The sequence below is a fragment of the Sturnus vulgaris genome, chromosome 1, assembly GCF_052056855.1.
Source record: "Sturnus vulgaris isolate bStuVul1 chromosome 1, bStuVul1.hap1, whole genome shotgun sequence".
Lineage (NCBI taxonomy): Eukaryota > Metazoa > Chordata > Aves > Passeriformes > Sturnidae > Sturnus > Sturnus vulgaris.
In genome coordinates, this window is record NC_142243.1 from 34,700,630 (window position 1) to 34,717,666 (window position 17,037).

The following is a 17,037-nucleotide window of genomic DNA, read 5'->3' on the forward strand; positions in this document are numbered from 1 at the left end:
TATTCTTGTGCATTGGGAGGAGTGGGGCCAGATCAGGGAGGTAATTCTTTCCATCTGTTCAGCACTAGTGAGGTCACATCTGATGTGTGGCCACATGTGCTGTGTCCAAATTCTGGATTCCCCAGTGCAAGGAAGACATGGCCATGGTGAAGAGAGTCCTAGAAAAGGCCACAAACGTGACAAAGGGACTGGAGCATCTCTCCTATGAGGAAAGGCTGAGACAGCTGAGACTGATCAGCCTAGAAAAGAGGAGGCTCAGAGGGGATCTCTCCAATGTATATAAATATTTGAAGGAAGGGTTTAAAGATGGAGCCAGACTCTTTTCAATGGTGTCCAGTGACAGGACCAGAGGAAATGGGCAACTGTAACACAGGAGGCACTGCCAGAACATCAGGAAATGCTTTTTGACTATGGAGGTGAGTGAGCCTTGGAACAAGTTGCCCAGGGACCCTGTAGAGTCTCACTCCTTAAAGACACTCAAAAGACACCTGGACTTTGTCCTTGGCAACTGGCACTAGTGGACCAGATGACCTGTAGCCATCCTTTTCAATCCCAACCACCCTTTGATTCCCCTTTTTACAGCTTTTCTGCATTCCCAGACCTGGGTTACAACAACCCAAAGCACTGCTGGGGGCAGTGACTGGAAATCAGTGCCACTAGGACCTGAGTGTGCTGGCTGACAGTGGCTGAGCATCCTGAACAGGGGCCAGTGTGTGCTCAGGTGGTCAAGAAGGCCAACAACATCTTGGCTTGAGGACGTTCAGAGGGGACCCTATTGCTCTCTATAACCCCAAAGGATACTGTTCTCATGTGAGGGTCAGTCACTTCTCTCAAGTAACAAGGCAGGGGACAAGAGGAAATGCCCTCAAGCTGTGCCAGGGGAGGTTAAGATTCGATATTAGGAAAAACATGTTCACCAAAAGAGTGGTCAGGCATTGGAACAGGCTCCTCAGGGGAGTGGTGAAGTCACCATTTAATACCTACAGGTATTTAAAAGACTTGTAGATGTGGCACTCAGGGACATGGTTTAGTGGTGGATGTGGCAGTGCTGGGTTAACAGTTGCATTAGATGATCTCAAGAGTTGTTCTCCAATATAAATGATTTCATGATTCACCAGCCTGAAAAAGAATACTGCTGTTCCAGGGCGAGTCTGGTGCTAACAGCCAGGCTATTGCAGTTATGGCATTAATTGATATAATTGCCATCAATTCCCCTCAGTTAGAGGTAATAATGTTACAGATCACTGATGATCTTTCCCCATGGTGTTACCTTTGAACAGAACTATCTGGAAAGGACAGGTAACCTCAACTTTACATCCCTGCTTTTCTCTTTGTTCTTAGAGCAGCTCAGTTATGCTGTAACTATTCCCACACACATGCACATTCATGGTGTGAGATGGTGTAGGGGTAAGAAGCTCTTCACCCACAGGTCTCCAAGAAAGCAACATTAGTATTTTTCTAGCCTATTATGATAACTTGCTGTACATCGTGTGAAAAGAAAAGAAAAAAAAAAAGTGGTGATGCTTTGACCAATACTTGTCAGTAGTTACTTGATAAATATGCATGAATATAGTAACAAGCAAGAAACTATATTGCCTCTCAAACAACTGGAAAAGTTGAATACTGTTTTAAAAACTATTTTGTTATAGTGCTATTAAAAGTGGCATATTGTTGGTTTTCATTTATTCTAAAATTTGTGTACTGCTCTGTAGTAAGTACCATCCTAAGGATTTTGAAACTACCTAATGCTGGACTACCTGCCAGCAGATACATAAAGAAGAAAATTTTAGTCTATTTTTTATTACGGTTTGGGTATTTTAGAAATAAACAACATCTTTCAGGGATGAAATTAGAAATCCTGTGTCTATTTGCTAGCATTTCTGAAATGTTTCCATATATTTGTCATTCAAGAGCCATTGAAGCTTCTGGACATACAGAGAATCACAGTGGCTGTCATCCTGAGGCACTTGATTCCACAAGTCCCACTGTGTCCTTTCACTGAGACACATCTCTGTTCAAGACCACTGTAAATATTAAGACCATGCAGTTGCTCTGGTTTCCACGGACTGCACCCAACCATGTTTCTGTACCACAGTTGTTTTTTGTTTTTAAATGCACTATACAACTAAAGCACCATCAACATACTATTAGAAAATTACTACCTGGATCACTGTGCTCAAAACAATTTATTCATTCTGTCATATAAGCAGTTCCACATAAAGACATAAACGCCCATGAGATAATTGCAAGTGTTGCTTTCTTCTTTCTTAAGAAACAGGCAAATAAGATATATGATGTTTTTAACAGGAACACCCACTTCTTTCATCTTGCCTCCCTCCCAACTCTCAAAGATTAGAGATCCAAGTTGTGCAAAATAGCTGTGAGAAGTGGTATATCCCAATTTTTGTGCTCTGGCTGGGGCAATCATTTTTTCATCTCTGTCCCCTGGTTGTTCAGAAATATCTGTCTACTCCTATCAGGAGATGTGATTTCATGAGAAATCAATTTACTTCAGTTATGGGCAGCTGAAAAAAAGCACACTTCTCTTTCAGTGGGCTTCGTCCCCCACACCATTCTCTGAAATCAAATGTGCTTCTTGGAGTCCGCCCCTCCTCTGGTACACAGGATACAGAGCAGCTAAATTTCAGGGTCTGCTTGAATATTTTCTTCTCCTGTTGTCTACACTTTAAAATATTTGACACAGAAGTTGGTCCTATGATAGACAGCCTGGGAAGATTTTATTGTGAATGAGAGAGTATTATGTAGGCCATAACAGAAAATATATTTTTCCTTGTTTTCTGTAAGTGAAAAGGCCCCATGTTTTCTTGTCCAAATGCCATTTGTCATATAAGGCAAAGTAATGAGTCTAAACGGAACAATTTCATTTAAAAAATCCTGAGAATGCAGTGTGCCAATATGGCAATGACTATTTCCCTGATGCACAACTCTTACAGTTTCAACTTGAGGTGTTTCTGCTTTCCAAGGAGCTTTTACTTCCTCAACACAAAAGCCTGTGATTCTTCATCATCCACTTTCCCAAACAGTGAGGGATTTTAACTCCATATGTTAACTTCCACTTATTAAAGACACAGACATCTTCTTTCAACCTCCTGTATGAAAAAAACCCTCCAACCATCTTCACTGGACACAGTGTTTACTGGTTTAATTCCCTATCTCACTTCCACAAGAAGAAAATACAATGAAAAGCAGGTCTGCCTGTAGGACTGTGGAGGAAGGGAAGCATGCAGCAGCACTGCACTGAATGTAAGGAAGCATAGGACAGCCATTTCTAAGCCTAACCAGCTGAATTGCCACACCCACCAGCAACTCACTGGTACTTAATGGATTCATCAGCCATGTATGTCACAGCAGAGATTACTAGGAGCTGTTCAGCAGTACAAAGGCAGAAAGATGGAGAATAGCCAGGTATTTATCAACAATCCAGCATCTATCCCTTTAAAAAATTCCAAATCTGTAGCTTGTATATAAATGTGACACCTCATTAATTGCATCTTAAGAGCCAATATGTGTAGATCTCTACAGCATCCAGGCTGGCTCTGCACTTCAGTACTCAGTTCTGGAGTAGCAGCCAGGTGCACTACAAACACAAGCTGGCTGAGGGCGAAGGCAGAACTTAACCTGGGGACTTAATTCTGATAATTTGTACAGGCACAATGTCAGGTGCTAAGTTACTGCAACCAGATATGGCCATGTGAGGCCAGCACAACAAGGTTAAGAACCAGGACTTACCTTCCTGCCCGTCTCAAACTGTGATTTCAACTCTACCATTTCAACTCTGTATGAATTAGCAAGAAGAGAAAAATGCAAGTCAGCTTTGCTGCAAGCCTAGTCCTGAACAACAGAGGGAAAAACAGATTGCTTTCAATGACAGTATGGCAATTAGCCTGATGAAGTTAAATCTTTACTTTAATTGGTTGCCCAACATACATGTTTTAACATTCTGTACTAAATTAGCCAGCATGCACACAGTAATTGGACCAGTCAGTGACTTTCTCCTTTCACTATATACATACACAAACGGGAACACCACAAGATTGGACAAAGGAAAGCAATTTGTTAACCGGATACAGCTAGCAAGTAACATTTTTTCCTCTAGAAATGTTTTTTCCTGCAAAATCACAAGTGTGAAGACTTTCTTTCAAGGCTTGAAGAATATTGCAGTCTTCCAGTGAAAAGGCTAACAATAGCCACCGTAGCTGAAATGAGATAAAATTTGTTGAAAATCCATTCCAAGCAAGAGTGAAATTGAAAAAAATCACCTGCAATGCAGCATAGGGAAAAGGGACTTAGGAGACAAGCTGAGCAGGTACAAAGATGGGTTTGAACCCAATTCTTAACATCCTCAGCTTAGTGTAAAAGAGGAGGAGGTTCAGAATCAGATCCAACATTTCACATTCACTGGTAGAGTAGTATCTAAAAATTGTTTGCTTACTTTATTTGAAGAACTTTAGTTCTGTGTCAACACAGTCATAGAAAAGATCCACTACTTCAGCTGGATCCAGAATCTCTGTACGAGAAAGGATATCTTCCATTGCTTCTAAACCTTGTTTTTCAAGGTCTAACATAATCCTCATCAGTTTCTGGCCTTTATCCTAAAGGCATGAAACAACTAAACTCAGTTAACCAGCAAAAAGGCTCATTAAGGCATTTTACTGTTTCTCTTTTTTACAGAGTTATTTTCAAATATTTTTTAAAATGGAAAAGCCTTTTTAAGTACTAACTATTTCTGTTATTAATTGTTTTGGATGGCCAAAGGCTAAAAGGAACAGTCCTGGACACTTTGTGAGTAAAGAAAAAGAATCAAAAAGGACTTGACAAGTTTAAAGCAAAGAAGGAAGAGGGTGAAAGATGGGTAGAGGAAAATTATATAAGGCTTGTACATATAATAGAGGTAAAGCAAGTTCTTAAGTTTGTAATCCCACTAACAGAACTACATGAGAAGACTAGAAACCCTAAGAATTGTACATGTTGTAGTATTTGCATGTGTATCCCTCAAATCAACACCTGCAAGATGATGAATAGATCTGAAATGATGTGTCATGTAACAGTATTAAGACTCCAGATCCCAGGGAGGTTTTGTGTGGCATTCTGTCTTATTGCTCTTTGTGTTTCTAGAAAATTTACTCCTGGAAATGGTGTGTTTTCATTTTATCCAAATGTTATTTAAACTCCTTTTTTCTTTTTGTAATTGAGAAGTGCTGCTTGTTTTGCTTGCAGCTTTAAAAACTGAGTTTCAGGGGAAAAAATATCATTTAGAATGAGTTCTGAGTTTTTCAGGATTTTTCTCAGCATTTTGTCCAGAATGAGCAGAGCATCTCATCTCAAGTTTAGGCTCTCAGATGGGCAGTTTTATAGAATGAAGCCTGAGTAGAAACTGCATCTCCTGTTCTACCACAAATACTGGTGTCACATTGTGGGGACTTTACCAGGCAAGAGTCCTGAGATGCCTCTTCTAGGTCTTCCCTAAATCAACATCTTGCATAATGATATGAGAGCCAGCTGCACATTAAAACAATGTTACCAGAGGCCACAGATTTTAAATTACACAATTCCAAGAAATCAAAAATCTAGCCCAAACTGCATTTAAATAATGTTTGTACTAGCAAAGGTTATCACAGCTTCCTTGATCAGTAATGGGTAGGTCTGAATGTTGTAATGGTTGTAGCAAGACTCTGACCCATGCAAACAGACACAGAGGAAAATTGTAGAAAAGCAAGTCCTTTTGAGGAAGTTCAACACAATTATGTGAGGGTCTTCCACAAATTGCCTGAATACCAATAAAAGCCTGACAGGTGTGCTTTGGTGATCTTTCTGTTTCACTTCCTTAAAACCACTTATCCAGTTTACTGCTCTAGTTGTAATTGCAAATGTTGAAAAGTCATTGAACTACCTGCTCAATAACACCAAAAGTTATATCACAGCCATTTGGAAAAGCTATACAGAATAATCCCCTTCCTGACTTTACGTACTCCAAAATTATTTGCGTAAGAGATCCTCAACACTAAGTTTATACAGTGGAAGGTTTTCAGCCCTCAGGTATGTACTGCATGGCCTTGCAAAGTGTCATTTCTTCTCGCATGACTTTTTCAGTTAAATCTTGAAAATTAACAGAAATGCATTGAATTGCAAAACGTGAGGCTCGCAAAACTGTCACGTGCAAATTATGTCTTCAAGAAAAATACCTTTCCAAACTATGTAGTTCTTAATCCACATATAATTTAAATTACAACACTCCTGCCCTCATCCTAGCACATAACTCTGATACCATGTTGTACTAGCATCCATTGTTCTAATCACTAAAATGACCATATGTACAGTGGGGATATTGAACAAGATAATCAGCTTAACAGTTTGACTTTTCATTTTGTAAAAGTAATGGAACAGAGAAACACTCTCAGGATAACAAAAACTATGCAGAATAATTTGTCCTTCAGAGGGCATCATTATTCAAGCTAAACTCACAAAGATTTTAAGAATATTCAGAGAATGGTTTCCAGTGAGTGACTGTGACCTAAGTTTTGGAGTTAGGAATCTACATTAACTTCAATTTTTTAATTCCAGATCCCACAGCTCTTACCTGATCATTCTCCAGGAGAGATCGAGCCCATTCATGTGCCTTGTACAATTCATGCCTACGATCAGGTTTCTCCTGGAATCGAGGTATCTTTTTAGCAGGATCATCGTTGCCAAAAGAAGGAGACTGTACCTTTGGTACTAATTTTACATCATCGACAAAAATAAAGGGTTTAAATATGGACCTGAAAGAAATGAAGATTACTGCTTGCAGTAATAAGAGAGATCTCATATGTGTTATTGAAATGTTCACCAGGCTATTTTGAAACAACACATACAGAGCAGCGTAGGTAATCCATGTACACTACACATGGATAAGGTTAGAGACGTGGTACTGGTCACAAGCAAAACAAATCTATGTGCTTTAAAAGAACTGGGTTTGGCAATTATTGTAAAACCTTATTACCCCTTTTACCTATAAGATTCTCTGGTGTCCTCATGCCAATTCTGCCACTTCTTTAGAAGAGTGGCACCGATATCCTCCTCCCGAGCTTTTGGTAATAAATCTCAACATTCAGCCTCACATCTGTTTTTCTCCTCTCTTCCCACTGGCTTCCAGATTTAATTTTTTTTTAAATCAGAAAAAACCGCTTGTGTGGAGCAGGGAAGATTACATATCTTGCTCAATATCAGAGGATTTTGCATGTAAACAGCAGCACTTTAGAATTTTACTTCAAGAGCTGAGGGAAGACATGGCTACCAATATTGTGACATTTCTCAAACAACTTTAACACTGGGCTTGGATCTAAACTCCTAAGAGAGACAAACGAAAAGACCCCATCAATACAGGATCTTCATTCCTGAGAAGATGAAAGTAGGTTTTAGCAAGTGCATGGAACAACTGCATTCCTTCTCTTTAGATACAGAACAAACAAAGCACCCTGCATTCTGCAGTGAAGAACCTGCCAAAAGTGCAAGACTTCTGCAACACACAATTAACAACCGCTGCCTGTGGACAGTCAGCAGGTTCAGTGCTGCTACCCTTCCATCACTGTCACGAAGCCTTGCTGACTAAGAATTTGCGTGACTCACTAGCTGCATTTAAATAATTCTTTCTTAATGCATTACAGTGTAGAATAAAGCAAGAAAGGTCTCTAAACAAGGCTTTTAAGCCAGGTTTTCCACCTTCAAAAGGACAGAAATCCCAACAAAATAATTTGAAGCCTTGCTCCTTTTTATAGCAAAATATTTGCATCAAGTCAAAGGAAAGTCTAGGTAAGCAAGTTTAAAATTGACATTTAACCCTGAAAATCTGAGTTGCATAATGCCAAGTGGGTGGAAACTCCCTTTGGCATGGATGACTTCCACAGCCCTCAGTAAAACCTAATGATTACTTCTGATCTTTCTACATTAATGACTGTAGCTGTTCAAGGGCATCATTTTTTTCTCCCTGAAACCTCTTTACCTCAATGCAGGTGTCTGATCTCCTGAATAACTGCAACTGGTTTAGTTTAATTTCTGTGAATCCCAGGTGGATTCTGTTTAAAACACAAGATGATTCAATGGTTCTTTGATGATCTGGCCCATGAGTTCCCTAATCTCCTCAGCTACATTCTGCTAGAGAGGACACCATGTAAACCAACTGGAAATGGTTCCTCCAATAAAAAGCATGCTTGGGATCCCAGCAACCCGCAGATGTTTTGCTGCATTAATGTTTTTATGTCATGTGAAGCTACCTAGAGCACACAACCCCTCTTTTACAGGGAAAACATTTCATTTGTTTGAGTTTTGCACCCACCTGTTCAAGAGAAGTGACTGGGAAGTCCCCAACTTCATCATCTCAACAACTTTCCAACTTGAAAGCAACTACACTGGAATTCCTGGCTCCTCCCTAAACTGCATTTCCCCTAGAAGCTCAGGACTGTCAGATTGCACATCATGGAGCACTGACTGCTTTTCTGGTTAGAACATGCTCTTAAAGTATGTTCCAGTTTGGGTGGCAGGGTTTCTTTATCACCTTTCAACCCATCACCTGCTCTGCACCCCAGGGACCCCAGTGCTGTGGCTTACCTTGAAGGGTCTGGCGTGCCAGTGAAGTAATGAATACAGGGAAAACTAGGGTCCTGAGGCAGAACAGACACTATGCTAGCTGTAGTAAGGAAAGATTCAGAGTCCACACAGACACCACTGTCCTTGTCACGCAGGACATCAATCATAGCTTGTGCAGAAACGTCACCTATATGGAGGGGGGGAAAAAATTCCTGAGTGTTCAATGGCTTGGAGCCCAGGTAAGGATTTTAGCCTGAACAAGCTTTGGCCTAAAATGGTCACTGACACTTGACATGGGCATGTCACAAATCCCAGTTAATACTTTCTATTTAAACAGTGAACATTCAGAAAGAATGAGCCTAGCTAGTAAATTAGAATGGTAAGAAGCATTAATTAGGCATGGCAATTGCCAGGTAGGGAGAAATGCTATTTAAAAGCTCTTTTTCCAGGAATAAGGCTGTAATACTGCTTTAGCAGTCACTAGGAACAGACTAGTTACATAAAACATCCATTTTCCTCTACCCAAGCAGGGCAGAATGAGAGCACCCTGATCTTCCACTTCTCAATTTCAATTCTCTCTCAGTCAAAATTTTGAAACATCATCTCACACTCACAGAATGTTACAGCAGCAGACCTAGACACCAAGACTTTTCTCCAAAACCCTGTCTACAAGAATCCTCTGTTCTCACCATGTTTCCTGTCTGTTCATCCCAGCTTTCCCTCCATGGCCCCTCCCATGTTTTCTCACATGCTCCTTTGGCAGGTCAGGCTTCTTCCCCTGTACTTTCTCAGATTCTGCAGTGGCTCAAACCTCCATGCAGAGGTGCCTCAACACACCAGGAGACAAGGAATGACTCAGCAGCCTGCAAGATTTTCAGCCACAGCCATCTGTCTGTAGGGGCCCTCAGGGTTTTTAGTGCCATAATCCAGATTTATTATGATCTTTTACCTACAGTCCTTCAGAGTTACTGTATCTGCCTCAGACACAAACCATGCTCCCTGCAATTTTCCAAGAGAATGAACTCTGCAGTGCAACAAATATCTCACCTCTACATTCTTCAGAACATTTACCAATATGTGAAAATGACAACAGTCTAGTAAATTCACATCTGTAGTAAAGGGCTTTTTAGCAAATGGCAATTTGTGCTATTTTTCATGCATGAAAGAGCAGATATATGTCAGGCATGCACTGCTGCAGGCTGGCCATTTCAGAGGTATTTTGGCCAGCTGCAGTGAACTGAAGTCAGTAATAAATTTGGGTCTGGAAATAAACCCTTCCTTTGATTGCAGAGAATAGGCACAATATCTGCTCCAGCAGCTTTGTTCTGCTCAACAAAGAAAAAGGGACTTCAGTTTGCAACTGCTCTTCCTTAAACTATGCTCTTGAAACTTTCCCCAAAAGGTTAAATCTACATTCTTCCCAAAATGCAGATTCCACTGAGTTCAATCTTTGATATGAGAGGCCATTTTTTTTAATAACATCATTTTAGTATTAGGTAGGGCCACTAAAATTACAGGAAAGCACAAGTGCAGTGGCACATCATGCACATCAGAACACTGAAGGAAGTTACTTTGTAGTTGCAATCCTGTTTTGAAACCTTTAGGGTGACATTAAGGGCTTCATCCTAAATTGTGGCAAGTTTAGGGACAGTCTTTAGTTCTGATCTTCCTTCCTACAGTTTCTGTGTTCTCAACCACATGTAGTTCTGGACAGAATGCCTGAAAAGGAGGCAGCAGTGACTAAAAAACCCAGTGTGCCCACAGAAGGATAGTTCAACACTTACCACCTTGCTTTTCTAGGCTCTCCCTGCCAGAACAGCAGGCTAAATGGTCATCAGCAAGAGAAAATACTTCAGAAAAATTGAAGTCTGAGTCTCCATTCCACCAGCCTTGACTTTTCACGTAATTCCTTAGTTCAGGATGCTCAGCATCAATTTTTGTAGTTAATGAAAGCTGATTGCAAATGCATTTCACTCCCTCTAGAAAGAGACACACATTAAAAGAGAGCATTAACACAGTTTTTCTGGGAGAAGATGGGAGGAAAATGTCATATCAATTAGGAAACAAATGAAACCATTGGTTAGTATGTACCTTTGGCATGACTGTGTAACTATATAATTACATATAAACAGAATTACCAATCACTGCAGGTTGCAGAGCTCAATCCTCTGTGCCCTACTGAGACACTGACACTTGTGATTAATAGTGGCATTTAGACAGAATGCCAATTTCACCTCACAAGTTCTGACCACAAAGCAGTAGTGGTATCCAAATGCCAAAGGCACGTGCCTAATCTTATTTTCCAATGCCATATTCCACAGACACAAAAAGGCTTGAGATCTGACTTGATTTCAATATATATTTCAGCAGAGAGCTGCATTTAATGAACTTGAAAATTAAAAATTTGGAAAATGTTTTTAAAATCTTAACAACTGCTTTAAGCTTCCCAGTTGAGAAACAGTTTCACTGTAAGCTTCAAGATAGGTTTAAATTTTTTTATCCTAAATTTTAAAATGACATGAAGTAAAAAGAATGTGTAAGTAGCCTCCAAAGAATACTAAAGGGTTTTTAAAGTTCCTTTTATCAAAAATACTGCAGTGTTTATAACCATATATCCACAGCATGGCAGTGGTTGCTGCAGATATTCCTCAGAGAGAATAAAGCAAATGTATTGGAAGCCAGAGAAAGAGCTGATAAAGTAAAACTATAAACTAAAATAAACACAGATTCTGGAATTTGGCACAAATCATTTCCTAGACAGAAGCAAAACCAGTAGTTGTGGAAGTTTTTAATACTGCCTTCCAAAAAAGTAGGCTTGCTTTTGTAATGCCTCATGCATGCAATTTAAATAATGGGTAACAACTTCAAGAAATTCTGTGCATCATTCTGCAAAAAAAGTCCCTGTCATCCAATTGACTTACTCTAGGGTCCCTGACAGTTTATTCTGATTCACATTTTCAAAACACATTCTTTTCAGAGAATTTTCTTGACTTGAGTGATGATACATATTTGTATTCGTGTGCAGCTAGGCAAGCCACTCTTTAAGAGCTCTTTAAATATTACATTTATTAACTCATGCAAAATAATATTTCATGGGTTTGATCCACCACAAAAAAAAAAATTATCAATCAAATAAATTTTTCCACTGAGACTTAGGAACATTAATAGAAAGAATTTTGAAGTGCTTATTCTTAAATTATTGCCAGAGAGTTGCTTGACAAACACTCACTATAAGCTTTACAGTCCTGAAGCAGTAATATCAGAACACTGACGATAGTTGGGAAAAAATATGCCTTCACACTGGGGAATGACACATTTTCCCCATTTTAACAGCATTTGTGCATTCATTTGAAAGCTTAAGAGGTACACTTATGGTTGCAAAAAAGAATCCCCTGAACAGAGTGTGAAATATAGAGTTCTTACATAGCCAGCAGCCTTTCCTCCTGGCATGCTGCAGGAGATGGAAACTACTTATCTGCAGCTCACAGGGACCTCCTGAAGAGCAATGTGCTGGTAAAAACCAGAACAGAGCTGCAGAATCATTTCAAAAAGCTGCAAGCAGCAGATGAAGGCAACAGTTTATTTGCTGGGAAGAAGGACATGAAGGTTATGTGCTGCTGATGCAGCTAAAACTGATAAATAAAACCCACTGTTCTTCAAATATCAGTCAGGCAGGTCAAGAGAAGAAGGCAGGCTGTCACTGCATAATCCCAGGAACCTCAGGAGTTAGCTGCTTTCCAGAACTGGGGTTTTATCAGGACAGCATTTTCAGCCTTCTCTCTTCTATGTTTGGTATCTGTTTGTGCCAGATAACCTGCAGGTATCCCTAAAATACAAGCTTTACTTGGGAAATCACCCCCTCTGTGAAGGTAACTGATTCCTATTTGGTGGCAGGGGCTGACAGCAGGCCATCACACAGCATTGCACAGCCTGGTGTTATCTCTGTGCTCCTTCCCATCTCTGCTATCTCCTACCTTTCATTTAAGGGGAAATGAGGAGAGAGTTGAATGGATCTCTCACAGCTCAAGTCATGGATGACAAAAGTCCTCTTGAATACTCTGAATTTTCACTTCATTCAAATATGAGTACGTTTTGAAAAGCTCTACTCTTATGAAAATAAAAATACCTTCAAAATCAAGATGAGAATAAGTTAAATACAGGCCTTTAACAATCATATTACATTAAGGCAGCCCATACATGCTAGAAAAGTTTTAAATAAATTCATCCACTAAGCCAGTGAATTCTAGAAGTTAGTTTGGCAACTCTGGCTTCACACATACAGAAAAATAAATAATTTACAAGTTTAAAGAGCAGAAAATTATTGTTTTGCACTATCTTTTAGAAAACAGGAATATGAAGGGAGGGTATCTATTTCAGTAAAGGAACTACCACCAGCAACCCATTCAATTTATCACCTGAAAAAAAGCACTTTTGTCAAAACCATCAATGCTTATCCTTTCCTCACGATATTTTAGATTTGTAAGTAATAATTTAGGCATTAACTCCATCAATAAAAACATCTGACATGTTCCAAACAGAAAATAAATCTGGGAAAATACACCTATCAAATATAAAAGTTATGATTATTACATAGTTTATGCATAAAGGCAACCACCTCCACAGAAAATGCTAAGTCACATCAGCCAATGCAAATCAACACACTAAAAAAGTCAGAGCAGTACAAATATAGAAAACTAAAAATGGTGATTTAATCAAACACTTGCATTCATTAGTCACTTATTTAAACTTAATGACTTTAAGGCCAATTCTTCAAAGACAACCCTTTACAGCTGTTTTTAATAGGATTTGCTGTGAGCTCTAAACTAACCTGTGATTTTTTCAGCTGCCCAATACTTTCCAGAAGTCTCCAGTATCCAGGCTTCATTTCTGTCCACAATCAAAAATGCACTTTGGAAAGTATGGCATGAACTCCCATCTTCATAATAATTTCCACCTTGTCCATGCTCTTCCAACAGAGCAACTATTACATCCAAAGCTTCTTTAGCTGTTGCACCTCTTTCTAGGCCAAGTCTATAAGAAAAGGGTAAAACAGAGATTCAGAGAGGAATGAAACTGTGAGATCTCCTTAAGTTATTAAACATCAACATTCATCTGGGTTTAAAATATTGAAGTGTCTGGTATGCCTAGTATAAGAATTCTTGCTTTAATTAGTAACTAGAATTAAAGGATAGGATATTGAATTATTTGTTTCTTGTCTTGATTTTCTACACTGGCTCTTTAACCTCAAGCCTATCATTGCTGGCTTTTAGTTTTTTTAAAAAGAGTCCAATTACCAACCAGTGATCTCAGCTGCACTGTAAACATGCAATGCTCTGTCTCCTCCTCAGGCAGAATACATTTGAAGAACAATTTGCAAGTTGTTTTTTTTTTAAAGTAACAGCTGTACCAAGTTTACTTTTCTGTACAAGGGTGGGAAATTATAAATTAATATGACCAGCTATCAAAAATGAGAGAAGTATTCAATATTATAACCTCTTTACAACCTCTCTTTCCCAGTGCTCTGGCTGGCCATGGAAACTAGGTGTTATCCTTATATGCAAACTACATGCTGTAAAGACAAGCATCTGTGCACAGTCATACTTCAGAGCTCCTGTAGAGGCTTCCCCAAAAAACTATTTGAATATCAGGTAGGGCTTTTGTCAGAAGTAAGAGCAACTGTGTGTCTGACAGAACAGAATTTTAAAAGGAAGTTCAAGCAAAGCAAGGGTGTTTTATGGAAAAATAAACTGAGGCAAGGTAATAAATTTTACAAAGCCATAGGGAACGACTGTATCCTGCCTTGAATAAGTGGCATTAAATAATCCCTTGATATAATTTACAGCCCTAATTGAATCAACAACAAATGCACTAACCAGAAGTTGAAATCAGACCTGAAAACAATTTCACTGGTTCCAAAATCCAATTACTGGTAATGAGAAAATGCAGTGTTTCAAACAACAGCATATCTATGCCTCTGTCCTTTGGGAAAATTACTGTATCAGTCCAAAATTTCTCTCAGATCTTTTGTCAGCTTAATATTTTCCTCTGTGTTTGTCTTTTCTCTAACTGCTCTATGGACAAAATAATTTTGACTGATGGATAGCTCCAAGAAAATAACTTTTTTAGGTATGAGTACTATCTATGCTAGCTCTCTCCATCTCTCTTGAAATCACATGACAAGAATACATTACTCTGTTTCTTTCCTAAAAACTACAGTAGACAAAGCTGGTCCTGATAATTTGAATACAGATTTGTTGATCTCAGTACTTCTCAACCTGATCTCTGCCCTGGCTCTGCTTTGTTAAATACTTGGCTACCATTAGCCTTGTTTTAGGCTGAATTTTTGAAAGCAGTGTTTTCATCTCTCTCAGCAGCATCGATTTATCACTTACTGACAAAGAAGAGCCAAGAATGTCAAGGCTTAACTTAAAGTGACAGTTCCTCCACCATCATCTTACTTAGCATTTATAGGATCTTTCCTCTCGTCTTTTCTTGTTAGCTGAAACTTGTTTTGTACTGGTGACCCCATTTTTAGTCCCTCTGCATTTATGCTTTTCCTTCATTCTTTTCATCACTAGTGCAATTGCTTTTTCAGACCAATACAGCTATGCCAGTCTTTGCACATACCATAGACATAATTCAAAAGCCAGTCCAAAGCATGTCTTATTTATTCCCTAAGAGCAGTCCCTGCCACAGGTGGGGGAATGGACTGAAAATTACCTTGGTGATCATACAGTCACTAGATTCAGTGATAATCTGCTCCTTTCTCCCAGTTAATGACCAAAACCATTAGGTTATAATTAGATCTAACCTGCCAAGAGACATAACATCCCACTAAAACTTTAATAATGTCTCCATGAAATTTTCCATTTGAGGCAGTTACAGTCTAGCTTTCACTGTCAAAACTGCAGCAGGGATTCAGGCTGAAGAAGTATCCTTTAGGTATTGTACTTTTATAAATGGCTCCAATGTTATATTTATCTCCATTAAGTAAAGGTCTAGGCTCTGCTTTTGTTTGGCTGCTCCTATCTGTCAGTCACAAGGGACAGAAAAAAAAAAACAAGAAAACCACCAAACCAAAACCCAAGGGAAAAAACCCCATCCTACAAAACGACCACACAACTCATTTCCACAAAATTAAGTCTTGTCAGTTATCTCAGCATCAGTGTCCTGGGCAACCACAGCATAACTCTCTCACTAACACACTTCAGAATACTCTTCAAGGTGAGCTGGAAGAACAGTTAGAAGCAATTTCAACCCCAGATGAGAGCTTGAATTAGTTATTAATAACATTTCAGTGATTTAGTACAATTCACTGCCTAAGTACCTCCAATATGCTATCATACTGTCAAAACAATATTATCTTAAGCTTTTCAGCTTCACCTATCAGTTACATAATGCAGGCTTTCCAAATTAACATACTTGATGACATTCTATTTTATTCCATTTTGAGGTCTCTAAGGAAAGAAATTGGTAAACAAATTAATACCATTTTAAAGAGCATTCTTGACTCCCTGCCAAGATTGGCATCTCTGTGTGGCTCTGAAAAACTTATTGCACCTGGGATGAAAAGAACAAATAAGTAATACAAACACATAGGGATTAAAACTAAGGCAAAAATAAGGGTGTAATTCACAGGTTTCTCCGTATTTACCTTTTGTATGATAATGCTGTCCTAACTTATCAGCAAAACAATACATGAACTCTTCAGAAGAATATGCTTCCCTAATTGAACTAGTGCTTTATAGTTGCAAATGTGCATCAAAAAAAACAGAAACCCAAACTGCAGGCAGCTAGGAAGAATACCTGAAGAAAATCCTGACAAGCTAACTAATGCAGCAATACTGGTAAAGCTTTCAAAAATCAGCTTTTGAATAAACACCTAGAGAAAAAAAAAAAGATTCCTTAGGAATTTGTGCTGGAGCATATTTTTTCTCAGTTTTTCTATATGTTGTGACTAGGTCTGTGTTCTCCATTTAGATTAACTGGGATGGGGACCAGCCTGCATGGAATAGGATCAACTTCTAACCCTGAAGTCCATCACACAAACTTTATTAATTTCTTAAGAATCATTCAGGCGTTCTGACATGCTGTGGTACTCCATCAAAGAGGCAGAGCTGGTGCCAGCTGCTTCACTGCAGCCTAGAGGGATGGATTTTGTACTAGATGGCTCTCTCATGTCTATGAGGGACATGAAATAGACACAATTCAACTGGCCAAGTCTTCACAATAAGAGAAAGAATCACTTAGGCTGGAACAAGCAGCAGATGGTAACAACACATCTCTGGATCTCCTTGCCTGAAGCACCTCTCTCTGCATCTGAGCTACAATTTCTTCTGCAGGTGAGAAGGAAGAGAGGGAGGGTAGCATCTACAGGTGATGATCACTTGTAGTTTATGGCTACTGCCTCCTTACTTTGCTATATCCTGATTTGCTAGTGTGGGTAAATCTAGA

General features: G+C 39.1%; 1 protein-coding gene across 1 annotated transcript in view; it reads right to left on the minus strand.

Moving 5' to 3' along the window:
* Positions 1–2,167: 2,167 nt before the first annotated feature.
* Positions 2,168–17,037, minus strand: part of SCRN1 (secernin 1) — a 37,955-nt gene continuing 23,085 nt past the window's right edge. The window contains exons 4-9 of the mRNA XM_014893963.2: positions 13,412–13,614; positions 10,368–10,562; positions 8,605–8,770; positions 6,599–6,779; positions 4,454–4,613; positions 2,168–4,217 (exon numbers count right to left, since the gene is read on the minus strand). Coding sequence (XP_014749449.1) covers positions 4,455–4,613; positions 6,599–6,779; positions 8,605–8,770; positions 10,368–10,562; positions 13,412–13,614 — 904 coding nt within the window. The 3' untranslated portion in view covers positions 2,168–4,217; position 4,454. The remainder of the gene's footprint in view (positions 4,218–4,453; positions 4,614–6,598; positions 6,780–8,604; positions 8,771–10,367; positions 10,563–13,411; positions 13,615–17,037) is intronic.